This window comes from Amphibalanus amphitrite, unplaced genomic scaffold (genome assembly GCF_019059575.1).
Source record: "Amphibalanus amphitrite isolate SeventyFive unplaced genomic scaffold, NRLGWU_Aamphi_draft 000959F_arrow, whole genome shotgun sequence".
NCBI lineage: Eukaryota > Metazoa > Arthropoda > Thecostraca > Balanomorpha > Balanidae > Amphibalanus > Amphibalanus amphitrite.
Genome location: NW_024882453.1, coordinates 197,390 through 220,580, shown reverse-complemented (window position 1 = coordinate 220,580; position 23,191 = coordinate 197,390). Strand labels below are relative to the sequence as shown.

At 50.7% G+C, this 23,191-nt stretch overlaps 1 protein-coding gene across 1 annotated transcript in view; it reads right to left on the bottom strand.

The window, feature by feature from the left end:
- LOC122368586 (dipeptidase 1-like) overlaps positions 1 to 23,191 on the bottom strand; it is a 72,382-nt gene that overhangs the window by 26,296 nt on the left and 22,895 nt on the right. The window contains exons 3-4 of the mRNA XM_043342674.1: positions 11,219 to 11,402; positions 2,061 to 2,217 (exon numbers count right to left, since the gene is read on the bottom strand). Of these exons, the coding sequence (XP_043198609.1) occupies positions 2,061 to 2,217; positions 11,219 to 11,402 (341 nt within the window). The remainder of the gene's footprint in view (positions 1 to 2,060; positions 2,218 to 11,218; positions 11,403 to 23,191) is intronic.

Below are 23,191 nucleotides of genomic sequence, written 5' to 3'. Positions count from 1 at the left end.
TTTTTATCCTTGAAGATATGATGGTTGAGGTAGTTTTATCATGAGAGCATTCAAATTTATATTATGTAACTATTGAATAGCTTCGTAAGTGTCCATAATCCGTAGTCTTGATGCCTAGTAAACAAAACTTGTAGCGAGCCGAAAATGTCTAGTCCTGTGTAATACTTTACCTGCTTTACCACTGCTTCATAAAGTATCAATCAATATTTTTTTATATGGCTGATCACCAGCTATTTTAGTTTGGGTGTCACAATTGATTTGCAAATTTCGGTCCTTTTCGAAGATGCTGATAATAATATGTGGTAGTGTTCTGTGAAATTTTGCATATGTTTCCTTTTGCGTCAGGCAGATGAATAAATTTATAAGTCCTCTGGTAGCTTCATTTGTAACAGAACTTGTGTATTCTGTACTTAAATTATCATCTTTACACCATATTTATATGAATACCTACCATTTTGTTGAGTTCGGTATAGACTTAGTACTTTTCTATGTTTTTTGGTATTCTCCCAGTGTATTTGGTTGGTATCAGTTTGGTATCAGTTTCCAAAAATTTCTTAAATTGATATCACATATGTATATATTATAAATAACATGTTGATTGAATCGCGTTGAGTTGAATCATGAGTTGAGTCATTCCCTGAATCACTGATAATGGGACGAGTCGCGATTGAGTTGAACCACAAGGTCCATGAGTCGTGATTGAATCGCTTGGAAAATCAGGACTGTTTGATTGAGTTATGATTGAATCGGTCATTTCATCAAGTGAGTCGTGATTGAATTGATTGATTTTTTTTGAATCGCTTACAAGTCTGCGGCTGACTACAGTTCTCGGAATTAATCCATTTGGGGCAGTGAACAGATGGCGACTGCCTTCCGACGAGGCCATAATACATAATCTACCACATGGGACCGACAGTGTGGGCATTCAATCGGGACGTCTCTATGGGTCAAATGCTGTCCTGCCAAAGGAACCATACAGACATACAGTTACTTTCAAATATGGCACTGCATGACATTTCATTCGTAAAGAGGAATTCATTCGTTCGTTTATTCCTTCATTCATGACCAGGGAAGTTGGTAGGTATGTACCTATAGTGGAGTCAATTCATGGGAGCATAAAATAGAACTGTGAAGTTGAACGGCACACGTGTCTATGAGCATGAAAGATATAGGAGATGATGAAACGCCGAAAAAAAGATCAAAAGATAAAGCTCATTTTTCTTAGGTGAGGTACCTTTCTTTTTTCTCATGCGAGTTTGATGTTAACCTTTCCATCACATTCAGAGTTCATTCAGTGGGAAGAGCTGCGACAGCCTCATGAGTGAATACCAGCGAGAAACAACTAGGACAAGCTGCTTCAGCATAGTTCATCGGAGGGGCGGGCGAGGCCGAGCGTCGTCCAACATTATCCGAAAGGAGCGCGGACGATGGACGAGGACGGACGACCCACGAGGCTCGCCCCGGGCTCTACCCAGCGGACCGGGAAATCAGTGTCAACTGAGCCACACTGCCCTGAATGTGGACCACTCACCCACGGCCACTGCACGTCATCCGTCAGCGCATTCCCGCCGCCTGCGGAGGCAGAGATGCCGAGAGCAAGTGGATCGTGCTTGCTGCGCATAATCGTGGGTAACTAGGTCCGGGTAGCGTTACATATGATATGGCATTTTACGGTTTGTGTTCCAGTCCCTGTTGGCTCTATTCAATTTGACGTCAGTTAGAAATAAATCAAAACCCACGAAGTTTAAGCCGCTAACTAGGCGGTTATTGGATGGTCGGCAAAGGTTGCTGTGAAATGATTGGACGAAAATCGTGATAGGTCACCAGGCAGTAGGTCACCCATGGCTGCAAAAATAAAAATTAGCAAATGTGAACTATACTTGCTGGCAAATGCGATAGATAAATAGCATATAGGAACTCACCTGTTCAGGTGACCTGCATGCTTGCAAGACTGGCTCAGTGTCTGCACTTTTCTGTTAGTACCCCTTCCCGCGACTGACCTGAGACCTGAGACCTGACCCCTCCCCTCTCCTCCCTCTCCTCCCCTCCCCGTGACTGACCTGGCCGCCGACCATGCCCTCCCGGAGCCGGAATAGATCCGTGTGCGACCAGACGCTCTCGTTCCACGGCCTGACGTGCCGCAGGTCGGACGTCAGGTTCACGCTCTGCAGCTTGTTGTACACGAACCGTCGCGCGTTCCACGGAAAATCGTTGTGTCTGCGAACAAGGCGACAAAATCACATGAGCGACCAGCATCTGTAAAATAAACTAAACAGAAAGTTAATAATGCGCCAAGCTGGGGATGCGTAATCAACGGCCAATGAATTGACATTTGGTTACAGTGGCCTAGCATCGGGAATAGGAAAAGTTTGTCTTCGCCAAATTACCAAAGTTGACGTCTTTGATGAAACCATTTCATTAGTTCCTCTTTTCGGTGCCTCATCTTGGCAAAATTGATTTAATCTATACAGAACCACGTCATCAAAGTATTCATTATTTCATCAAAGCCCGGCTGTTCGCAGTCTCTTGTCTCTGCACCTTCTTTGATGTACGCGGCGTGCGTCTGAGACCTACATATGCAGCTATCCGGCTTTGATTTCCGGGTAGGCACATGATCATATCGAACCGTTATTTCTTGGCAAAGCTTGAGGCTTCCTGTCATAGGCGTAGGAACAGGGGGGGCCGGGGGGGCCATGGCCCCCCCACTTTCGGAGGTGGGGGGGCCAGCAATGTTAACTGGCCCCCCCACTTTTTGCTGACTTAAGTGTCTGTCTGTACCTACCACCCGGTAACTTGACAACTATTCAGCTTGTTAATGAAGATTCCCTTTTGTTTCTACAGCGTTATTGACCGCAATTTCCTTCACTCAATGAAGGAAACCATATCAGAGACTGGAGATAAGACTATGAGTCTTGGTGACAGCATTTTGTTGAGTACGAGGCGCGGACAGCGAGCACTGAAAAAGTATTAGACAATACTAGCACGGTGCAGGAGAATGCGTATACAAACGACCAACGCTTGACCGGATCTGCTTGGGGTCGGCATAGTTCGTCAAAGGCGTACTAGCTGGGGGTCAGGGTGACCGTGCCTCCGCCTTGGTTCAAACAGGCTGGGAGCCAGCAATGTCTGTGCCTCTACCTGTCCCTCCCCCTTCCACTTTCAGTGCAGTGGCGGTCGCAGAGGGGGAATCAGGGCCATGCCCTCCCCCCCCCCCTCCAAAGGCTAATCAGGGGGCCATCATATCATTTGGCCCCCCAAACAGCCAATGGGCCCCCATGGGCGTATGGGGCTCTGGCCCTTATTCGATTGTCACGAGGCTCAAGAATCCCATGCTAGCTATTAACAGCTCCCAAACCAGTCTTTGAGGGTCCCACACTGATCTCGGAGGGCCCTTCAGTGGCGGTCAAGCGCACACGTTGACCGCTGAGAACCCACATTGACCTCATTTGAGAGCCCCTAAACCGGCCTCAAGGGCCCAGCCGGCGTCTGAGGGCCTCACACCGGCCTCTGGTGGCCTCATTTCTGTATGTGGGGTCCCAAGACTAACCTTTAAGTGCCTCTGAGGGCCCCGCACTGAATTCTGAAGACCCGATGCCGGCATTTTAGGGTCCGCATCGGCCTCTGAGGGTCCATCTTGGCCTTAGGCGTCCAACGCCGGCCCATGCCGGTCTTTTAGGGCCTTACACTGACCTCTAAGGCTGTAAGGACCCACATTAGCCTCTGATGGCCCAAGTCGGCATCTAAAGGTCTCATCCTGCCCTTTGCAGGCCCTGTACTGGGTCTCTGAGGGCCTTAACCCTCGCCGGCCGAGGGGGGGGGGGGCGGGTGCCGCCCCTCCATAGTTTTTTTCGCGATAGCTCCGAACACGCCGGCGATAGAGAGCTGAAGCTTGGCATACCTGACATTTGAATCAAGCGGGATCTTTTGACACCAACCGCATTTTCGAGTCAGATCAGGTCACTGACCCATGAGGTCATAAGTGAACCTCTGCACGGTCTTCAGATGTCGCAACTTCGCAACGCCCTCACTGCCAGAGGAGATTTCACAGGGAAATGAACCTTGAAGGACCTAGTATCCAATAGGTTTCTCAAAACTTGTATATCTCGGATTTTTCCTAAAGGTTATATGAGATCAGGTCATTTTCGTGACCTCACCATTAGGTATAAGTCAATGGGGATAAACTGAAAACTTTTTTCTGGCGCCGGGAACGATCTCCAACTATCTCAAGCACACCGAATCGTGATTTCATGCACTCCTTGCAAGGTTCGATGCGTCACTTTTGCAATGTTGAGCAGTTGACCTTGCGCGACGTCATTTATGAAGTTATAAGGGTCTTATTAGTTTTTCGTTAATAACTACCGATCAAATTGAGCTAGCGAGTCGGAAAAGCCACCAATGGACTCAAGAAGACCTGCCGAATCGAATGATATGCGACATGACCTCCTTCGGCCAATTTCGTGACCTGGGGGCGCTGACCTGACCGTGACCCGAGGTCAACACCCTAAGTTTACCTCACCCAAACGAAAATATATCATTCGACGCGCCTGAGAGAGGCGAACACGATGCTGGCAAAATCGCGGCTCTGCGGCCGTTTTTTGCGAAGTTATTCACCAAAAACGGAACCGTGCCTTGAGGCACTTGACCTGACCTCAGAGGTCACCGGTTGACCTAGGACCTTAAAATCGGGTATTGATCTCTGCGTCTCGTAACAGCGCACACGCTCCTTTTTTCCGCGACGCGCTAGCTCCACCTGGGGTGAAACGGCGAGGGGAGTCGTACCCGCCCCCCGCCCCCTCGGCCGGCGCGTATGTAGAAAACCTATAGGTCCGGGCCGTGGGGTTAAACTGGCCTCTGAAGGCCCAGACCGGCCTCTAAAAGTCCCACACCGGCCTCTGATAGTCAAACAGCCCAGTTGCAGTGGTCGCTGATATAAAACCTCTTAAAAACGTTATAGGCCTGGCTGAGCCTAGCTGGGCCGTTCATGCTGATTTTTATAGGTATATTGAAAAGACTCGCTTTGCACGTTTCACGCTTGCTCGTAATGAAAAAGTTGCTGGATGCCTCTGGAATTTGCAAGGGTGCCAACGGCTGCGGAGGACTGGTGAACGCGTCCATCAGTTTGAGTTTATGGACGGGAGTCTCCCTGAAATTTTAACCAATTTTGTTTTTTGTTTTTGTTTCGTTTTTGTTTTACCTCTGAGCATGTTTGCGAAAACAAAGTGGCCGAAATCCGAGGAGAAATTGGATTTTGGGGGTAGGTTAGGTTTTGGACCTCTGGGACCCTGGCCCCCCCACTTTCGAAAACGTTCCTACGCCTATGCTTCCTGTGAACGGTCCGCATTCCACAAGATATATTGCTTCAACTACAAGTTACAGCTACCCAGCCGATCGACCTTAGGATGTGATCCGTTTAGCTGTTGGTATGACCCGGGCAGTCCTGTTGTTCCAGCCCTGACCTCCCGCGGTGCGTCAACATGTCAGCGTCGTTTTGGATCGGACGCCTCTGCGGCCTGTTATCACAGATAACACCACAGCTGATGCGGAACGCTCCAGGCCTCGAGGCGCCCTTTTTTGTCGTACATACCATTCAGGAGGCTATCCACCGTCCCGTGGAGGACAGACGACAGTATCTCTGGAGCATCTAACCCCTTCCCTACTAGAAGAGGTAGTCCCACTTTACCCAGACGGCTCAAGTTCCCAGAGACTGTAACGAGATGCCGGGCAGGAGCAAAGCGCCGTAGTGCCCGTAGTGGCCTGGCCGTTCTGCAAGCTGGTATTACTAAAGTGACCGCGGCCGCTCAGAAGTCTGAAATGAACTCATAACGGTGGACTGCTAATACAGCTGGGAAAGCTTCAGCAACGGCGTGACCAAAGTTCACACGGATTCAGTGAACCCTAAATGAGTTGCTTTATTAATTCATGTCCATGGAGGAGAGAATATCATTTGGAGAACACGCCGTATTTCGGACTAATTGAAACCACTTAAACAACATTCAGCTTCACCGAACTGCCATTCATTTAATATTCAATTTTCCATTCCGACTACCCCACTGGACGCCGTTCATCCCTCGCTGTTGACAGTTACCTTCTGGAACTGTCCGGGAGTCCCAACGGCCAACACGATGTAAAAAAAAACGTGACAACAAAATACTAGTCAGAAGATTGAATGCAATTTTTCCAACATCGACAGACAGGATTCCTACTCACTTGTAGCCCGCGGATAAGTGAGTAGGAACTGTCCTTTCACCCAGTCCACCTTCGTTCGCTTTCCCTCACATAGAGTGCCTCTGACCACCCTACCTAGCATCCAGTGCCGTCGGGACCTCCTCTCTCGACACTCAGTCCTTTTCCATCATCGTCAGCGACACTGGCTCCTGCTCCGCTACTCTCTCTCTCTCTCTCTCTCTCTCTCTCTCTCTCTCTCTCTCTCTCTCTCTCTCTCTCTCTCTCTCTCTCTCTCTCCCACTCTCGTTCTCTGCCGTCGACCGACGGAGCGCGCCACTGCGTCATTGTTAGCATGGCACCCGAACGGATCGGTATCAAAGACGATGGCGTTGGTCAGGGTCGCCTCGCTTCGGTCAGAGTGGCCGGTCGGTCGGTCAGGGTGGTCTGGCCGGACGGTTCGCGTGGCCTTGCGTCGATGATAGTGGTCTGGCCGAACGGTCACAGTGGTCTGGCGTCGGTCGGAGTGGTCTGGCCGCTTGGTCAGAGTGGTCTGGTGTCGGTCGGTCACAGTTGTCTGGCGTTGGTCACAATGGTCTGGCGTTAGTCAAAGTGGTCTGGCCGCTCGGAGTGGTGGTGGTCGGTAACCAGACAGAAGAAACTGAAAACTGCGGCAATAGGAGGTGGAAACGGTAATAAGCGACCGGATACCAAAATAGCAGAGCCGAAAAGATGAGCAGAAATCATGAGCAGGAACTGGAAGTTGTTTTTATTAACTAGTAAAGCTGCCCGGACTGAAGGGTTATCCACTGGTGAGTTTGGTTTTCTGCAGAGTGGACTATCTTAGCTGCACTGGTCGGCCTCGTTCACTATTGCAGGCACATTGTAGGACTCTGGGAAGCATCGTCTCGCCGTCTGAGTGGACATTAGAGATCGGAGGGTCACCGCTGAACTCAGCTAGGATTAGTCCTCAAGGGGTGGTTGGTCAGCAGTCAGCAGACAGCGGCCAGTGATCAGAAGTCAATGATCAACATTCAGTGGTCGGCTGTCCGTATTCTATCCCTGGCCGGTGATCCAGCCACTGGTCGGTAGTCATGATCGGCGGCGGCGGCGGTCCGTCGCGCGCCAATCGGTCACCGCCGCCGCCCAGAGTCGCATCACTCAGTCGACACCCATCGATCAGGGCACCCCGCCGACGCGACGGCCGCGCTCCACTAATGACGGCTCATCGCCGTGTTTCCCCTGACCCGGGCCTCGCCGTGCGTACTCAGCCCTCGCCACTGTCCCTCAGCCCTCGCCACTGTCCCTCAGCCCTCACCGCGGTCCCTCAGCCCTCGCCACAATCCCTCAGCTCCCCACCCCCCGCGGTCCGTCAGCCCTCCTCGCCGCGGTCCTCAGCCGTCCCCGCGGTCCCTCAGCCCTCGCCACTGTCTCTCAGCCGTCGCCGCGGTCCTCAGCCCTGGCCGTCGTCCCTCAGCCCTCGCCGTGGTCCCTCAGTCCTCACCCTTCACCCTCGTCACTGACTCTCGCCTCGTCCCACGCTCTGACTGCAGCCACTCACCGATCTCTGCAGCTGCCCCATAGCTCTACCCGCCCACCCATTCCCTCTACCCAAGTCCCCCTGCGGATCATTCCGAGAACCCATGTCAGGGGTCCCCCACGGGAGCCGGGGATGCTATGGTCTGGCCATGGTACTCTAGTGCCCGCCGCTGCCGCCACCTCGCTACCAACGCCCCCGCTGCCTCGCCCCATCCGCCACCGCCTTCGCCCCCTCCACCGCCGCCACGCCCTCGCCGTCTCCGCCACCCCCACAACCTTTGGATAGAGTCGGGGCGCTAGCAGATTGGTGCGTACTATCTGCCGGACAATCGGTTGGTTCTCCAGTCAACTTCCGCGCCGAGCTGGCCGGCCTGCGGCAGCGGGGGTGGCGAATCGATACAGAGCCGCCGCGCTGGACCCGCGGCGTCCGCGCCACCCGCCGTTTGGCGGTCCCCGATTGGAATTCTCGACTCGAAATTGGAATTCAATCAGGGCTCGTTTCCAGTTTGTTTACCCATGTGCTGGTGCGGCTTGGGTTTTTGTTATCGGTGTTGTTATTGATGTTGTTACTGTGGCTGATGTTGTTTATGTTGTTGTTGCCGTTGTGGCAATGCATGTAGCCCGGAAAAGTTCGATGTGTTCCGCCGTCACTGATACAGACCCACCAGTATTTGATAAACAAGCAATGATAAAAAACGCACTGGTGAGTGTATTTATGCAATGATCCGCTATTCTGTTCGTCGACCTTATTACCGTGCCCAATAGGTTGTATAAACTTACATGAGGGCCCTAAAGGTAGTGTACTCTGGGATTTTTCGGAACATTTCCCTTCTGAGAGTACGAGGAAATCCAGGAATCCCTGTGAACGACTATTTTTTTTTTAACATATGACGCTGGGGAGTGACGAATCCCACGCAACTTGGTAGTTATCTGGTCAATAGTAATGTAAGCACTTGTAAGTCCAACGCACACATTCACAGGCAAACTACGCACTTACAGATGCTCGCAGAGAGACTCATCATTTCTGAGAGATTCGCGGAGGCATGCATTAGCGATAAATTGTTTTGCGTCGAGGTAATCACTCATACTAATTTCTACGCGGACGCTGCGTTGCGCTTTATTGCTGCGATCTGTAATAGGTAGCTATTCTTGGCAAGACAATGTCATTACTGAATACCTACTGATGGCTGCTAATTAGCGTTGCGTGAGGATGAGCGCTAATATTCTTGTACTTACGCATCGTATCTACAATTTACGTACGCAAGTGCACCTCAAAAAGCCGTGACAGTACGCAAGGCTGCGTGTTTCCATCTCCGTTTTGTTGATCGGTCTCATCAGAAGTCTCGCTGCGGGGCCGACTTTCTTTCTCCCCTCCCTCCCCGTCCTCCCTCGACCAACTGCGGGACGGCAGCCAATCCAATTGCTCCCGGCTCTCACTTACAACTGGTAGCAATTAGGTACGGTACACCCCAGGGAACGTCCGCCCCCGCGGACCAGGCCGTGACCCCGGGCCGCTCAACAGGCGCGCGGTAGCCCTTCACGAGACATGAGATCCTGCCGGGGAGCGTCCTTCAGAAACATGGTGCTGTTGTAAATTTCACCAGACCTCCGTGCCGCCAGACTGTATCATGGAGCCATGGATGGATGCCGGAAAATATCTCCAAGCTCCTGCCGATCCTTGGCTGGAACTGGCGCGGGTCTCAATGGAAGGTCATAGGGCGCGGGAAGAAGGAGGTGGAGTCCACACCGGGTGAAATCATCCTCTCAGGTCGAATGGAGCGCCTAGCTGATAAATATCATCTATTTGTGCCATATTCTGAGCAGCGCCACTCCCTGGCGCGACTTCATTCTATCGAGCGAGGCGGCCCGTTTGCATAGCTTGCAGTTGTGACAAGTGCTTCTGCGTCCGAGAGAGAGAGAGAGAGAGAGAGAGAGAGAGAGAGAGAGAGAGAGAGAGAGAGAGAGAGAGAGAGAGAGGCGCCAGATGTGTTCTAGCTGCAGTTCACGACGCTGTTTATTTGCAGTGCAATTTCCTCCGGCAAGTGAGGATGAATAGAAATGAGTTGCCGTGTTGACCAAACGCTTTAGACGTGGGTGAGCGACCGAAAGTGCATGTAGAATACAGCTTGCATTTGATACAGAAGTGACGAATATAAGAGGCTCGAAACGTTTAATAGTTATAGTGACAATTTCGTTTTTAAGTAATGTTTATTCAGATTCTGGTCTTCTCAGATCCTTGCTATCTGATATGTAAGTCCAGAAAATATGATTTTTTATTTTTTCTTAGAGCATTTCGAACACTATTGTTTCTTTTCGCACGGCCTCTAATTTGAATGCAGTCTAGGTAAGACCAGAGGAGAGCTGTGGTTTCACAAGTACGCCGAGGGTCTTTCTGGAAGTTATTTGCCAAAGTTTATCTACCCTGAGTTTCATTCGACACATTTACGGGCCTATTCTCGGTCGGAAGCCGCAGTAAGTTCAAGAACCACAAGAACCACGTGTTTACTTGGTGGCTACCGTGCCCCGAAGCGCTTCTAAGGGCTCTGTTTCTCATTAAAGCATACGGCAGAGAACAAAGAAGGTATTGCAGTAGCTTGCTATTTGTGCGCTATGTGACGGTTATTAAATGTTTTTTATGTATACCGGTGCTGCTGCTCATTCTTTAATGCTATATGAATGATGGAGGTAAAGATGATGAAAATCACCATCATCACACCAAGAAGATGATGCTAATCAGAGTCACCTTCATGCTAGCGATGGTGGCAATGAAATGCCACCATATGTGACTATTACGTGTTTGATGCATATCCGACTGCATATAAGAATAATTAGAAGGCATTGTCTGTACGCTGTTATAGTTACCTGATTTTGACCCCGCCCAAGATGTGTGGTGGAGTAACTTTAGCCAAAATTGCGAATAATTATTCTAACCGTGCACAGTAATCCACTAAGTCCCGAGGTAATCTGAGCTCTCCGGTAACTTCAGGTCGTCTTTCTTTGCAGCTATCAGATGTCAGGTGGACCGCTTTTCAGAGATTCAGTAGTCAGGTTCACGGCGGTCCCCCGGAACGTTCCTGACGTGTCTCCGTACTTCACAGGAGAGTCTCCATCTCCCGTCCTTCCGGACACGCGAAATGGAACCGGGATCTGAGGCCGGCTAACGCGCAGTCATTTTGACGATTCTATTGAATAATTTATCACGGAGCACTGATCCGCGACCGCAAGGGTGTGTCGAGGATCGATGCTCAACCAAAGCGAATAATTTCTACCCGACCGCTAGTCGCAGCTCTATTCTGGTCCTCCACGTATCCAATGCGCGGCGCAAATACTCCAGGGAATCAACGTCCGCTTGAAAACAAAATCAACTAGGTAATTCTCCGGTCGAACAAACAAAATTCGTTCACCGATCCGATTCCGAAAAAGAGTTAATACAGCACTTTACGGAAGAAGCGGTGGTGCGCTAATCTTCCGGTAAACGGTGAGCGCGGAGTTCTATAGCCTTGGGGGTCACACTCACCCGTCGATCAGAGGCACTTGGGCGAGTATCTTCCTGGCGATCTGGAGCCGGTGCTGGGCGGAGCCGCGTGCCATGTCTCGCAGCAGCAGGGGTACGCTGATGAGGCCGGTGGCGGCCACTACGAGGAGAATCATACAGACGACGCACCAGTGGCGACGGCCGATCTCGGCGCCAGGTGCTCCCTCTGAGGACACAGAGAATAGAGTGAGAGAAGTAGCGAACACAGAGAACAGGAGAGAGTGAGAGAGACGCTCACTGAGGACACGGGAAGGCGAGAGAGGCACCCTTTGTAGACACACAGAGGGTGCACACAGTGGATACACAGGAGACATTGAGAGAGACGGTCGCTGAGGACACAAGAACAGAAGAGAGTGAGAGAGACGGCTCCGGGCACAGAGAACATGAAGGTGAGAGAGACATCCTCTGTGGACGCAGAGAACAGCTGGGAGAGTGTGAGAAGCGGTTACTAAGGCCACAGGACACTGGAGAGTGAGACAGGCGATCACTGAGGACACAAGACACGAGAGACTGAGAGAGAGAGACAGATCCGGACACAGAGAACAGGAGAGGTAGAAAGAGAGACAGATCCCGGACATAGAGAACAGGGGAGAGTGAGAGAAGCGCCCTCGGAGACAGGAGGCGGACAGGGAGATTGGCTGCTTCTGTGCACACCGGGCACAGTCAGTGAGAGCTTGGCGGACACAGAAGGACGGTGGTAAAGGAGCAGCACACTGTGCGGATTCAGGTCGGTGGCCTCGAACGTAGGACGATGTTGAGAACGGTACCATTCGTGGACACTCGAACAGCAACATATGTACATACAATGGTGAAATATGAAAAGGCACACGATTACTGTAAGGTGTGCCCGCCCAACTTTACTGCCCATACGCATATGGGGCACTTGATGCTGTAGAAGTGCAATGCGCTGTGTGCTTTCATAGTACTGGCCTGTGCCGCATATTGCAGCTTCTATGCGACATCTAACCTTTACTGGTTATGAACTCCACAAGGCATCAGTGGAGCCGTCTCCTGACCTCCAGTCATTCCACAATCAGACCGAATATCGCGCGAGCTTCATATCAAGGCATTCCTAGTATAATGGAGCCATAGTTGAGCCCGCCTCTCAACATTGCGCTCATAGTCAAGCGGCGTGAAGCTAGACCCCCGGCGCCACATCTGCCTTTGATCTTCGGCTCAAAGGCCCCATGACGGACTGGCTGGCGGCACAAAGGCCGGGCGGTTGACCATGCTGCCGGCGGTGTCAGAATTCAGCCGACACTGAACAGTGGACTCAGAGGCCGCTCGCCGCGGAACGGCGCCGTCGCCCGGGCGGTAACGCGGTTATATTGCACCAGAGCCGACCGGCGTGCCAACCAGAGGGTGTCTGACTCGTGGAGACTTCATACGCCCGGCTGGAGACATGAGCAGTTCGAATGTAATAGGCTGCGAGTTATACTACGGGGCCCCACTGCCGTAGAGGGGTAGTTCTCAGACTTGCTGACGATGGCTCTGCGGGTAGAGCGCCTGAATGGTACTGCGCCGCAACATTCGCCCGCCCGGCCCCACAGCTGTGGGAGGCGTAGTTCTCAGACTGTCCGACAGATGGCTCTGTGGTTAGAGCGCCTGAATGATACTGCGCCGCAACACTCAAACTCTGCTGCCTGCCGGCCGGCGCGGTCCCGTTCGCGTAAATTCGACTCCGGGAAAACGGCCGACCATTGCCACACAATAGGATCGTCCCCTTGTCAGCAGCTCAACCCATCCATAAATACAACAGCTCGCAGTGTCACGGCTGGTAATGGTTTTGGTCTGCCACAGAGTCCGGATGACAATGGGTTGGAAATCACCAGAAATGACGAGTGTTGTGGTAAAAGCACTTGGTTTTCGGATATCATATCGAGCGCATCCAAATGCTCCATTCCAGTTTCATATCAGCTGAAGTTAAATGACTAGGTTGTTAGTTCTTTTGCTGGTTTTTGGTAAGGATAAGATAAGTATAAAAACAGTGAGGCCATTTGAGGTTCTTAACCCGCGAGTTGCTGGGGGGGGGGGGTGGCCGGGGGCGTTAAACGCCCCCACTGTTTCGCCGGGCCATAACATAAAAACGGCGCGCCGCAGGCGCGCCAAATTTTGGGTGCCTGTAGGGAATTAATTGAAGTTTATTGTGACAAAGTTTTTAAAAAAAATCGGTCGGAAACTTTTTGAGATATCGGGGTTTTAGTGACGTCATGATTTCTGAGTTTTCGACCAAAAACGGCATATGTTCAAAAAAATCATATAAAATCACAGAATAGACATACATGCCGTAAACACCATTAGACTGCCAATACCATGAGCAATCAAATGGCTATCTTCGATTATTGATTATCGTTCCGCATTTTCCAAAATCTTGAACTGAATCTTGACAATTTTTCGTGACTACTTCACGACCATGATACATGCATTTCTTAAATTGAACTTTTTTAGCCAAATACGTACACATATGATAAAATGAATGTCACCAATGTGTTCTACACCCCAAATTACCCATAAAACATGTAGGCTGTGAATATCAGTTTGATTTTCGGGGATATGTGCCTACCCGGTTGACCTGACCTTGACCCTGACCTATGCTTGACTGACCCCTACATGGAGCTGACACTCTTGTAGGCCTTATATGATGGATTGTGCACCGTTTTGACAGAGTTTATGACGAGAGGCGCCCATTGCGAAGTCCTGAAGTCCATGCTACTGAAAGCCCGATTTCAGGTGTTTGACCTGATCTTGACCCGACCTGTGACCGCAAAATTCAACTTTAAAGTACTCATCTGAAGCGTCTCGTCGCGTTCTTTCGTTTGCCGCCTCGTGCGTTTCGCTGCGCCTATTGGTTCTCGAGTCATCGGCTGGGGGCGTTTAACGCCCCCCCCCCCACCCCCCAGCAAACGGTGGGTGGCGAAATACCCCAGCAACTGCCGGGTTAAGCGAGGTTAAATTATAATTTGTCGAAGTTTATTTGCGCAGTACCTAGATTTATTAAATAAAAGAGACGAGATAGGTGACCGTTGGGAGGTCCAGTAGCAAAGAACACACCTGGATGCCTCTAGCCATATGATGACAAGCATTCTGGGAGTTGTCAGGCATCATTGGACTGCATCCTCAAAGGACTAAACCCACCACACCTTGCAGGTCGACCCGGGGCTACCTTTCCCGGCGCGGCTCGGCAGTCTGTCGGCCGGTGACGCGTCCCGCGGACAGGCGCAGCCCGCACGGCCGGACAGCGCCGGCGGCCGGCCGTCTCGGACAGCGATTTATACGGTTCTGACTGAGCGGATTTATCTCCGTCTGGCCGAAGCCCGGCTCGGAAATGGCTCAAGGTCCGACCGACCGGCACGGGCCGATCCTGGTCTCACGGCGGCCCGCGCTCGGTGGATCGGGATGGGCCGACTCCGGTTAACTGGCCCTCCGATGGTCGGAGGATGTTAGAGAAGACTAGCTGGGTGGATTACTTTGAAAAGGTAGAGTGTATTATAGAGGCATGATAGTGAAATAAGAGACAGTTAATGTCAGGGAATCGTTCTGATTTTCTGGAGCTGGTTAACCATAAAACAAGAATTGATCGGTTGCTATTCTTTCATGATTTTTTTCTTTTTGCAGTGATGATACATTTCACCACACATTGATAATAAACAATTTCCTGAAAGTATGTAAACCCTGTTGCATTACCAGTTAGAGCCTGCACTGACACAACGCCATACATTGTCATTTCAGACATCCCAATACTCAAGCGGCGCAGTTTACTCAGGCTCCCATTCCATTTAGCTCAGTATTGAAATGTGGAGCCAGGACGAAACCACGGCCGCCTCTGCAGACTGCGGTCTGGAGCCGGACCGCGGAGCTGTGAATATCGCCGACGACAGGCACCCCGCGACGGTCGCAAATCTGTCAAACTCCGCACTGCAATCTGGCGCCGGTTGGCCTCGGCTGAGTGAAGGCTGCCGTATGGACGGTTGGACGGGCCACCCGGTGCCGATGACGCATAATGTGTCGAGTGCAGCCACAACGGATGGGTCGGTGGTGAGAATAGTCGCGGGTGGTTTGATTAAATATTTTGTTATAGTGAAATATGGAAACAAAAATAACAAATCGAACCAAGCACACCCAATATGGTAGGGTTGTTAAAGGCGGCAATATTTTACGATCAGTGGGTGGCATTGTGCGTCAAGTCAAACAGAGTGGACCAATTTCAGAAAATATCGTCTAAAATTAACGAATTCTTTAGGAAAAGATATCCAACATATGCTTCGCAATGGCTGTTATTTTTTATTCACACATGTGAACTCGTTTCTTCATATCTTGAAAAACTGCAGATGCTGTTGGGCTCGTCGAAATAATGTGTTTTTATACGATCGAACAAGTAGGGCAACTGCCGCAGCAACGTGCCATGTCACAATATAAATGATGCGTTACCCTACAGCTGAGAGCCACAATCCCCCCTCTCCAACACCCACACCCGACACGTGTGCTCCTCGATCGACGTTCCGTGAACTCATTACCGCCTCTGTGCTCATCACAGTTGAGCTGCCACCGGAGCGCTGTGCCATTCGGCACCAGTCAAATCCTGAATCCCAGGAATGTCGATTCCGAGGGACTGGGAGCCACAGTTGGCATGCCGGTCACGTAACTCCATCTAGAAGGCTATGAATTAAACATAGCTTAATCGAATTTACATTCCTTGGTGGTCACGGATGGTGTTTGCTTCTGTAAGTGGCAATCATCGACAGATGACGTATACGGTGTAGCGTTACAATGCATTCTCCGAAGAATGCACGTTTGACGAAGTTCCGCATACACAATAACGATCAGTTCACCCTAGCAAAAAGATACGCCGTCTCGTTTCGTAGCGCTATTTCTCCTAAATCGAATATGTCCGTAAGATGATGTTTTGGACAAACAATAAAAACACTGAATGCAACTCGTGCGAACATTGACAGCTCCGACGATCCCCAAAATCCGAGCGTCGGACAACACTCGGCGCGAGCCTTCCTCTGCTTCGATTTAGCACCGATTGCCAATAGTTCAGCGCCCAATGGCCTGGTTCCGACATTCATGGCCCGAGAAATAGCGAAATGGCGCCGGAAAATCTTCGGATCATTGCCGAGGCTCCTCACTCTATCGCAGTCGGCACTAACTCATCAGCGGCAACTCATCGGCACTAACTCACCGACGCCTGTCCGTGTCAGTGCTAACTCATCTACGACAGAGCTGAGTTATAGCACACACGGCGCGGCGTGAGTTCTCTGGCGTGTTACATGCGTCATGCGATTTTGGTGTGGGTTGATGATAAAAATGTTCAGCTCGTGAGTACCTATCCCATTGAGCGCATTCGAGCGAGGTGGGAAGACCCCTGCCAGGTAAAATGGAATTCCCTAGCCCCCACACAGATCGAGCGGGCACAGAGGCCGGTGATAGATTAAACAAGGTGGGCGAATAAAATTACCACCGTGCTGGAGGTCGGGGCACGTATGAGAGGAGCCAACTTATGTCGACAACAGACACAGTCTTTTCGAGCGTCAATGGAGATGAAGCTTATTTTAACTGGTTATATTACTCTAGTATAAAACTGCGAATACGCTTCATTTGCACAACTTTTAGCTGGGTATAAATAAGCAATGAGCGATGCTTTTATGATACGGCCTCATTCCTCTTTCAGTCTCTCCGCAAAAACACCAATACATTGTTAGAATGTTTCTCGTAATCAATAACAACGCGTGCCTCTATACATCGAGCTTCCAGCGCTACACATCGGCAATCTACTTCAACCGCGTAAATCAAGCACAACAGTTTATATGAATTTCCGTGAATCTGACTGCAAAGCAAGCGAGTTTATTTATGCAGAGCACCATCGATTCTACGCGAGTGCTTTAGCTACTGTTTCGCCCTTGCAGCCGGATAAGCCAAGGGTTCCGGATTCTCTCCGGCGATCGGGCGCCTTAGAAGCTCAGAAATCAGGCCGCCTGACGTGAAGATAAGACTGCGCCAGAGAAGCCAAGCGTTGAAAACAAACAACGGCCGCCGGAGTGGCCGCTGGGGGCGCGGCTCCACCAGGATGTGTGAACTTATCCCGGATCTAGAGCTGTGCGCCGCACCCACGGGGAGAGGGGAGGAATGGGAGCGTCCACGGGGGAGAGTGAGAAAATGTGAGCGTCTACGGAAAGATGGGGAACGAGAGTGTTCACAAGGGAAATGGGAGAACGGCAGTCGGCAACATTCTCAAGGGAGACTGGGAGAACGGAAACGTCCACGAGGGAGGAACTATTAGCCCGTGACGCTCTGTGGATGCTTCACAGAGTTCACGCTCGCAGATTGAGCGAGAACAGAAGAATATCAATAGCGGGACGAAGGAGATACGCACGCAGGACGTATGTGTATACGTCGTTGGCGGAATCAAGATTACTTTACTACGGCGGAATTTCCTGTTTTGGATTGATCCGAGAAGGCTCGTTCAGCTACCTACTATGCTCAGCGTTCAGGCTCCTGGTAATGGCAAAGGAAGGTAGGAAGGGAAGTAGTCCAGTAAATGTAAAATGTTAAATGTTAGTAAATGTTGGGACTTTAACCCTAGAACGCCTATAGTTCGTTTTTTTTTCAAAAGGACTCTGGCTCCAAGTATGTTTTTCGAAAAAGCACGCGTTTTAGCGAGCAAAACGAGCAAAAACTGAACCTGAGAAACTCGAACGTCGCCTTATTTTAACATGTGAAGTATTCCCGATGATTTCCATACGTGCGTTTTGGAGCCAGATATGAGAACAGTGGTGACGTCATGCTGTCGAACTTGTATTGCAATGTAACGTATAACTATCATGGACGAAACCGCTTACTCGATTATAACCTCGGCAACAGTGAAAAACGAAGTTTCCCCCAAATTCGTCAAAACTTTGTCCAATCGTACGGACATTGGGTGCCTGCTGCCACCAGTGACGTCATCATAGTATGCTAATTTTTCAGGACACAATTTCCGGGTACTTACCGTGCACAATTTGAAATCGGATATTTTTTCGGTAAGAAATTCTTGGCCAGACGCTGAAGCTGCCAAAACTCACGTGAGAGCTTCGGTAATGCACTTTGAGCCAGCGTCCTTTTGAAAAAAAAAACGAACTATAGGGGGGGTTGTATCAACCCCCCTGAGGTTTTTTCGAAGTGCACGCTAAACGGCTTGTCGTAGCGGGCTGAAATTTTCAATACCCTCTGGGGCTACCTTTGCGCATCTTTTGCCGAAAAAAAATTGATCGGGTCATGTCAGGTCACGGAGTTATGACGTCATAAGAGGTACAGCCTCCGGCCGACAGTTACCAAACGTGTGCGCCGAATCCCTAGGTTTTCTGCCGGTGATACCCACATTGTTTGATGGATCATGATGAAACTTCCCATGCATGTTGGGGCAAGCATTGGCTATCGTGTGGTGCAAGAAAATTGACCGGGTCAGGTCAGGTCACGGAGCTATGACGTCACAAGAGGAACAGCGTCCGGTACTATTTTTGAAAAGCGCCCGAACCACTATTTTGCTAATTCTTGTCACCTCAATGGGAATATGCAGCAATATTAGCTTCTATAGGGAGCAAATGGACCTCCCAAATCCAAAAATACAATCAGATTTCAAAAATTTAAATTTTGATTTTTCGAATTTCTGCCGCCGACTGTGACCTTGCCGACTTCCGGCGCTCCCAACGCGCCATTTTTAGAGCTAGGGAAACGAAATACATACCAAACGATAGAGAATTGATCATGGAACACGATAGTGAAGATTTCAAGTCGATATCTCCCACCGTTTTGCCGCAATCGCCGCGGAAAGTTGAAAAAGTTTGATTTTTTTCGGAAAATTTGACCTTTGACCGGTCATAAGTAGGTCAAATGTTGACCTAGGACCAAAAAATATACCACCAATCGCGAGATCTCGTTGAGAGCAATCCGTTGGTTTTTTCCGCTAAGCTCTACGACCTTCCGTTTCGAAACGCCAGGGGGGGGGGGTCGTAACAACCCCCCCCCCCTGGTCGTTCGTGTTATGAGAAATGGCCTGGTCGTGCGAGGGTTAAATATTCGTTGCGTGTAATCATCATTGGTTTTTGGGTTTTCAACGATTTTGGAACAGCCATTGCCAGCCTTGCAGTCCCGTAGTTTCCGGTGCAAATTAGTCTCCGCTGTCAGCACCAGTTCCATCCCTTTCCGGAATATTCCCGAGGAGTTGGCGCATCGCTAACTTCTTTGGTGGGTCGCTACTGGTTCCAGGCAAAGTTAACATGTCGGCCGGCTTCTGAGCGGCGCCGACCACTGAGAGGGGTCGGTGTGGTCGCGCTGGGCCGACGGGGCAGCGCTCAGCAGCGCCATTCGCTATTCAGCACGTGCGGCGGCTATGGCCCTGCCGACGGCCGCCAGCCACCACCAGCGTGAGATTTATCATCGATTTGACGTGGAAACGGCGCCGGAGACGGCGGCCGGCCAGCCTGCCGCTCTGTGACCCCAGCCGGTCGTTCTGTAAACCGACAGGCCGCCCGGACTCCGGCGGACCTGCGCTGTGACCCGGCATGTGTTGACAGCATTGGGAAGGGATGAGTAAGGAAGGGCTCCATATGAGAAAGATATGGCCGACAACCATTTTTGGGATAAGAAAAAGTAACTGCCAGTCTGGGTGGTTACTTATTCTTCGGCGCTTTGAGACTGCAGCATGTTGGAGATGTTGAAAGTGTGAAAATATTTCAGCATGAATGATAGGAGACAAATTGAGGTAGTCTGCAATCTTCATATAAGAACAATTTCTTATGGCTATAAATTGCCGGCCATTCTGAAGTGTTGGCTCCTTGGACTGCTGGAGACAGAGTGACTGCTGGCGACTACTGAGCAGCTGATAACCGAGCACTGAGCAGCTGACTGCCCAGAATTGACGGTCCAAAGGCAGCTGATTAGACTGCGGAGCACCGGCACAGCGGGAGAATCTGGCGCTGGCACTCAATTATCGCCTCGCTCTCAAATGGCCACCTTTGTCAGAGCCCAGACAGCCGCATGGAGCCGGTGAGAGTGTGAGGGAAGGGAGAGGGAGAGAGGGGGGGGGGAGAAAAAAGGGAGATCGAGAGACTACAATGCATTATTGATCTCATTGCGACAGTGCAATGCTGCAGTTGCAGCGCCACCCCAATCCCGTCCTTCTTCTAAGATACAGAAATGGCGGCCTTACCATCCTAGACCTCTGACCCGGCAGTGACCAGACAGTGGCCCTGCAATTACCAGATTCATGGCCAGAACACTGACGATGATCCCTGACCAAAAGTCGGACGAAACTGCTGACCAGACCCCAAATTCTGAATTATAGCCTGAACCGCAGTCCTAACTCCGACATATGTAGACTCCTGATCCATGAGTCCTGACTCCTTACTCCTGACCCATAGACACCCAAACAGTTCCCTAATTCGCCCCCTCACAATCTCTCGGCGCCACCCTGGCCCTGCCACTCCAGTCGGGGTCGATAGCGCTGCTTAAACGCGCCTACCTTATTAGGCTACAAACGAGCCAAATGAGAGCGGTCGTTACATTCAGCGGGCGCTCTTTGGTGAGCATTATATGACCCGCCACTGGCACCGTGATGTCCATCTGGAGGCGGCGTAAAGGACAAAGTGCGCCCCGCGTTATTTAATTAGACACGGGTGCAGATGATATACGGCGGCCGTAAAATGAGCCCGACGTATGGCAGAGACACCGCCTGAGATGTCATAGGTGGGGAACTTTGGAGATGTCGGAAACGGGGTGTAAAATTCTGAGATAAAATGTTTGTAGGGGTTGATGAGACGATTGGCACGCACTAAGGGGTATAGTTGGGCGCATTGCGTCTTTTGCGTTGCTGTGGTGTTCAAGCTCTAAATAATCCACCCCATTACAGAAATGTTCTGAAGTCTGAACATCATCTTTGGTAGAGCGCCCATGGCTTCCTATTGTAAGACATTGGCATTGTAGTGAATCACATTGACTTGTTAAAATTACGTTTGTATTTCATTGACTAACTCATTCAGCCCTCATACATACATATTTCACACATGTGGTGCACGTTCTAATATTCAACCGAAAGTTACACCTTAGGGCCTTGACGACACGCGACATGTCACATGAATGGCCAAGCCAAAAGCCCCCGGGGCATCAACTTCGGACCAGTCTCCGCCCAGGACCGCCGGTCTGACACGATTGACACCATGAGTGGATGTCCTCTGAACTATGCCAAACTTTGGTCCAGTCGGTGAACGTGATTGGCAGAAATCAGTGCAGGGCAGAAAAGGCAGCGAGGGAGACGCCTCATCTGGTCCTCCAGTTGATAAACTGTGACTGGCGTGTTTAAAGTGAAAAGTCGACGTGATGTAGCCTCATATAAAGATTGTTAGTTAGCTTGGGCATAAATGAAACGATCATGCTCCTCAATACTCCTGTACTGCTGGTAGTAATTGATTAACTACCCGTTTGAGCACATCGTTTAGCTGAAAAGTCCCAGACCACCGCCTGCCACACTGCCGCAAACAGGGCTGCCCTGTCCCGTACAGCCCCGCTTTGAGAAATGAGTCCTCCGCACTGGCGCGGAAGATACCCGGGCCATTATTTCACTACAGGTGATGGTTGTGCTCCACTATAGCAAACAGCACACCAGACGCAGCCAATGCCGACCGATAATCAGAGCCGGATAAAGCTGCGGCCGCTGAGCGCTACATCAGTTCTCCAAGTTGGCCAAACTTGGACAATCGGGCTTCATTTATGAACTGAGCTGCACTGGTCTGCTCCCAAAACAGCACAGACTCGGTGGCCGGTAGGGCGGTGGGATTGTAAGGCGGCTGTTAGGTACACGCGGGCCCGTGGCGCGCCTTCAAACACCTCTGACGGTATCTTGATTATCATTCAAAGACATACGCTGCTCACCTTTCCATGCTTCTATCCTCAGGATACTGAAATCCTTCTCCTCCACGCCGCAACCCCCCTCCGGGCTGGACAGGCAACTTTATCTCATGCGGGCTGCTCCCTTGGAGCGGCACCGCTGCTCCTGAGGGAGCACACCCCGTAGCCGGGTGCAGTGAGTGCCTTGGGGCTGGGTGGCCTGTCCTCTGGACGGGCTCAGCCCCGGCGACTCACTAGGGTGCCTGCCCAGACCAATGTCTCCCCCTAATTCCTATCATCCTTCCGGCTCTGCAATGGTGTTGTCGACCGAAAGGGCCTAACCCAACAAAACAAACAAACAAACAAACAATACGCTGCTGAAGCCTGAAGCTGATTTTCTTTTCCTCACCGAGTTTGGCGCAAAACGTCTCTGGCTAGCTGGTTAGCATCCCATTGTATTAGCCGATGCTGTGGCTCAGCTCAGGTGCTAAAATAGAAATAATACACTGGTGTTCCTCTCAGACTGCCGATTCACTGCTCATCATTTCGGTTACTTCACCCTGGTATCCTGAGCCATGTGCAAAATGTCATACGTTGTTACGTAACCGACTCCTGTCCGATTCTCAGTCAGAAAAGGTGAGGTTCGGTTTCAGAGACTGACCAGGGGCCGGATGTGGGAGTCTTTGGTATTCAGCCGGAGTCAGTCGATCGAAAAGTCTTCAGTCGGTCCCGCCATGGGAGCGGTAGCTCCCAGAGAGCCGAATTGAGGCGGTGGTGGCGTAACGTTCGACGGTGGGTTGCCAACACAACCTTTGGGAGTGGGTTGGAGCCGTTAGCCTTTGATCGTGAACTACCTCCACAACGCTTGGCTGTGTGTAGGACCCCATAATTATTTCGGGGGCTTCTATCGGCATCCGATCAATAGGATATGACTCTCTCATTGGTCATTTACTTCCCCTGATTCCATCTGAGGGTCATTCAGTTTTGGAGATCTATCAAATGTTATCCAACTTCATCGGGTTTCCCTGTAAAAATTATCTTCTTCGAACAAGAAGAGATGGCGAGTGATTCAGTACTAACTGCATCAAACAACTT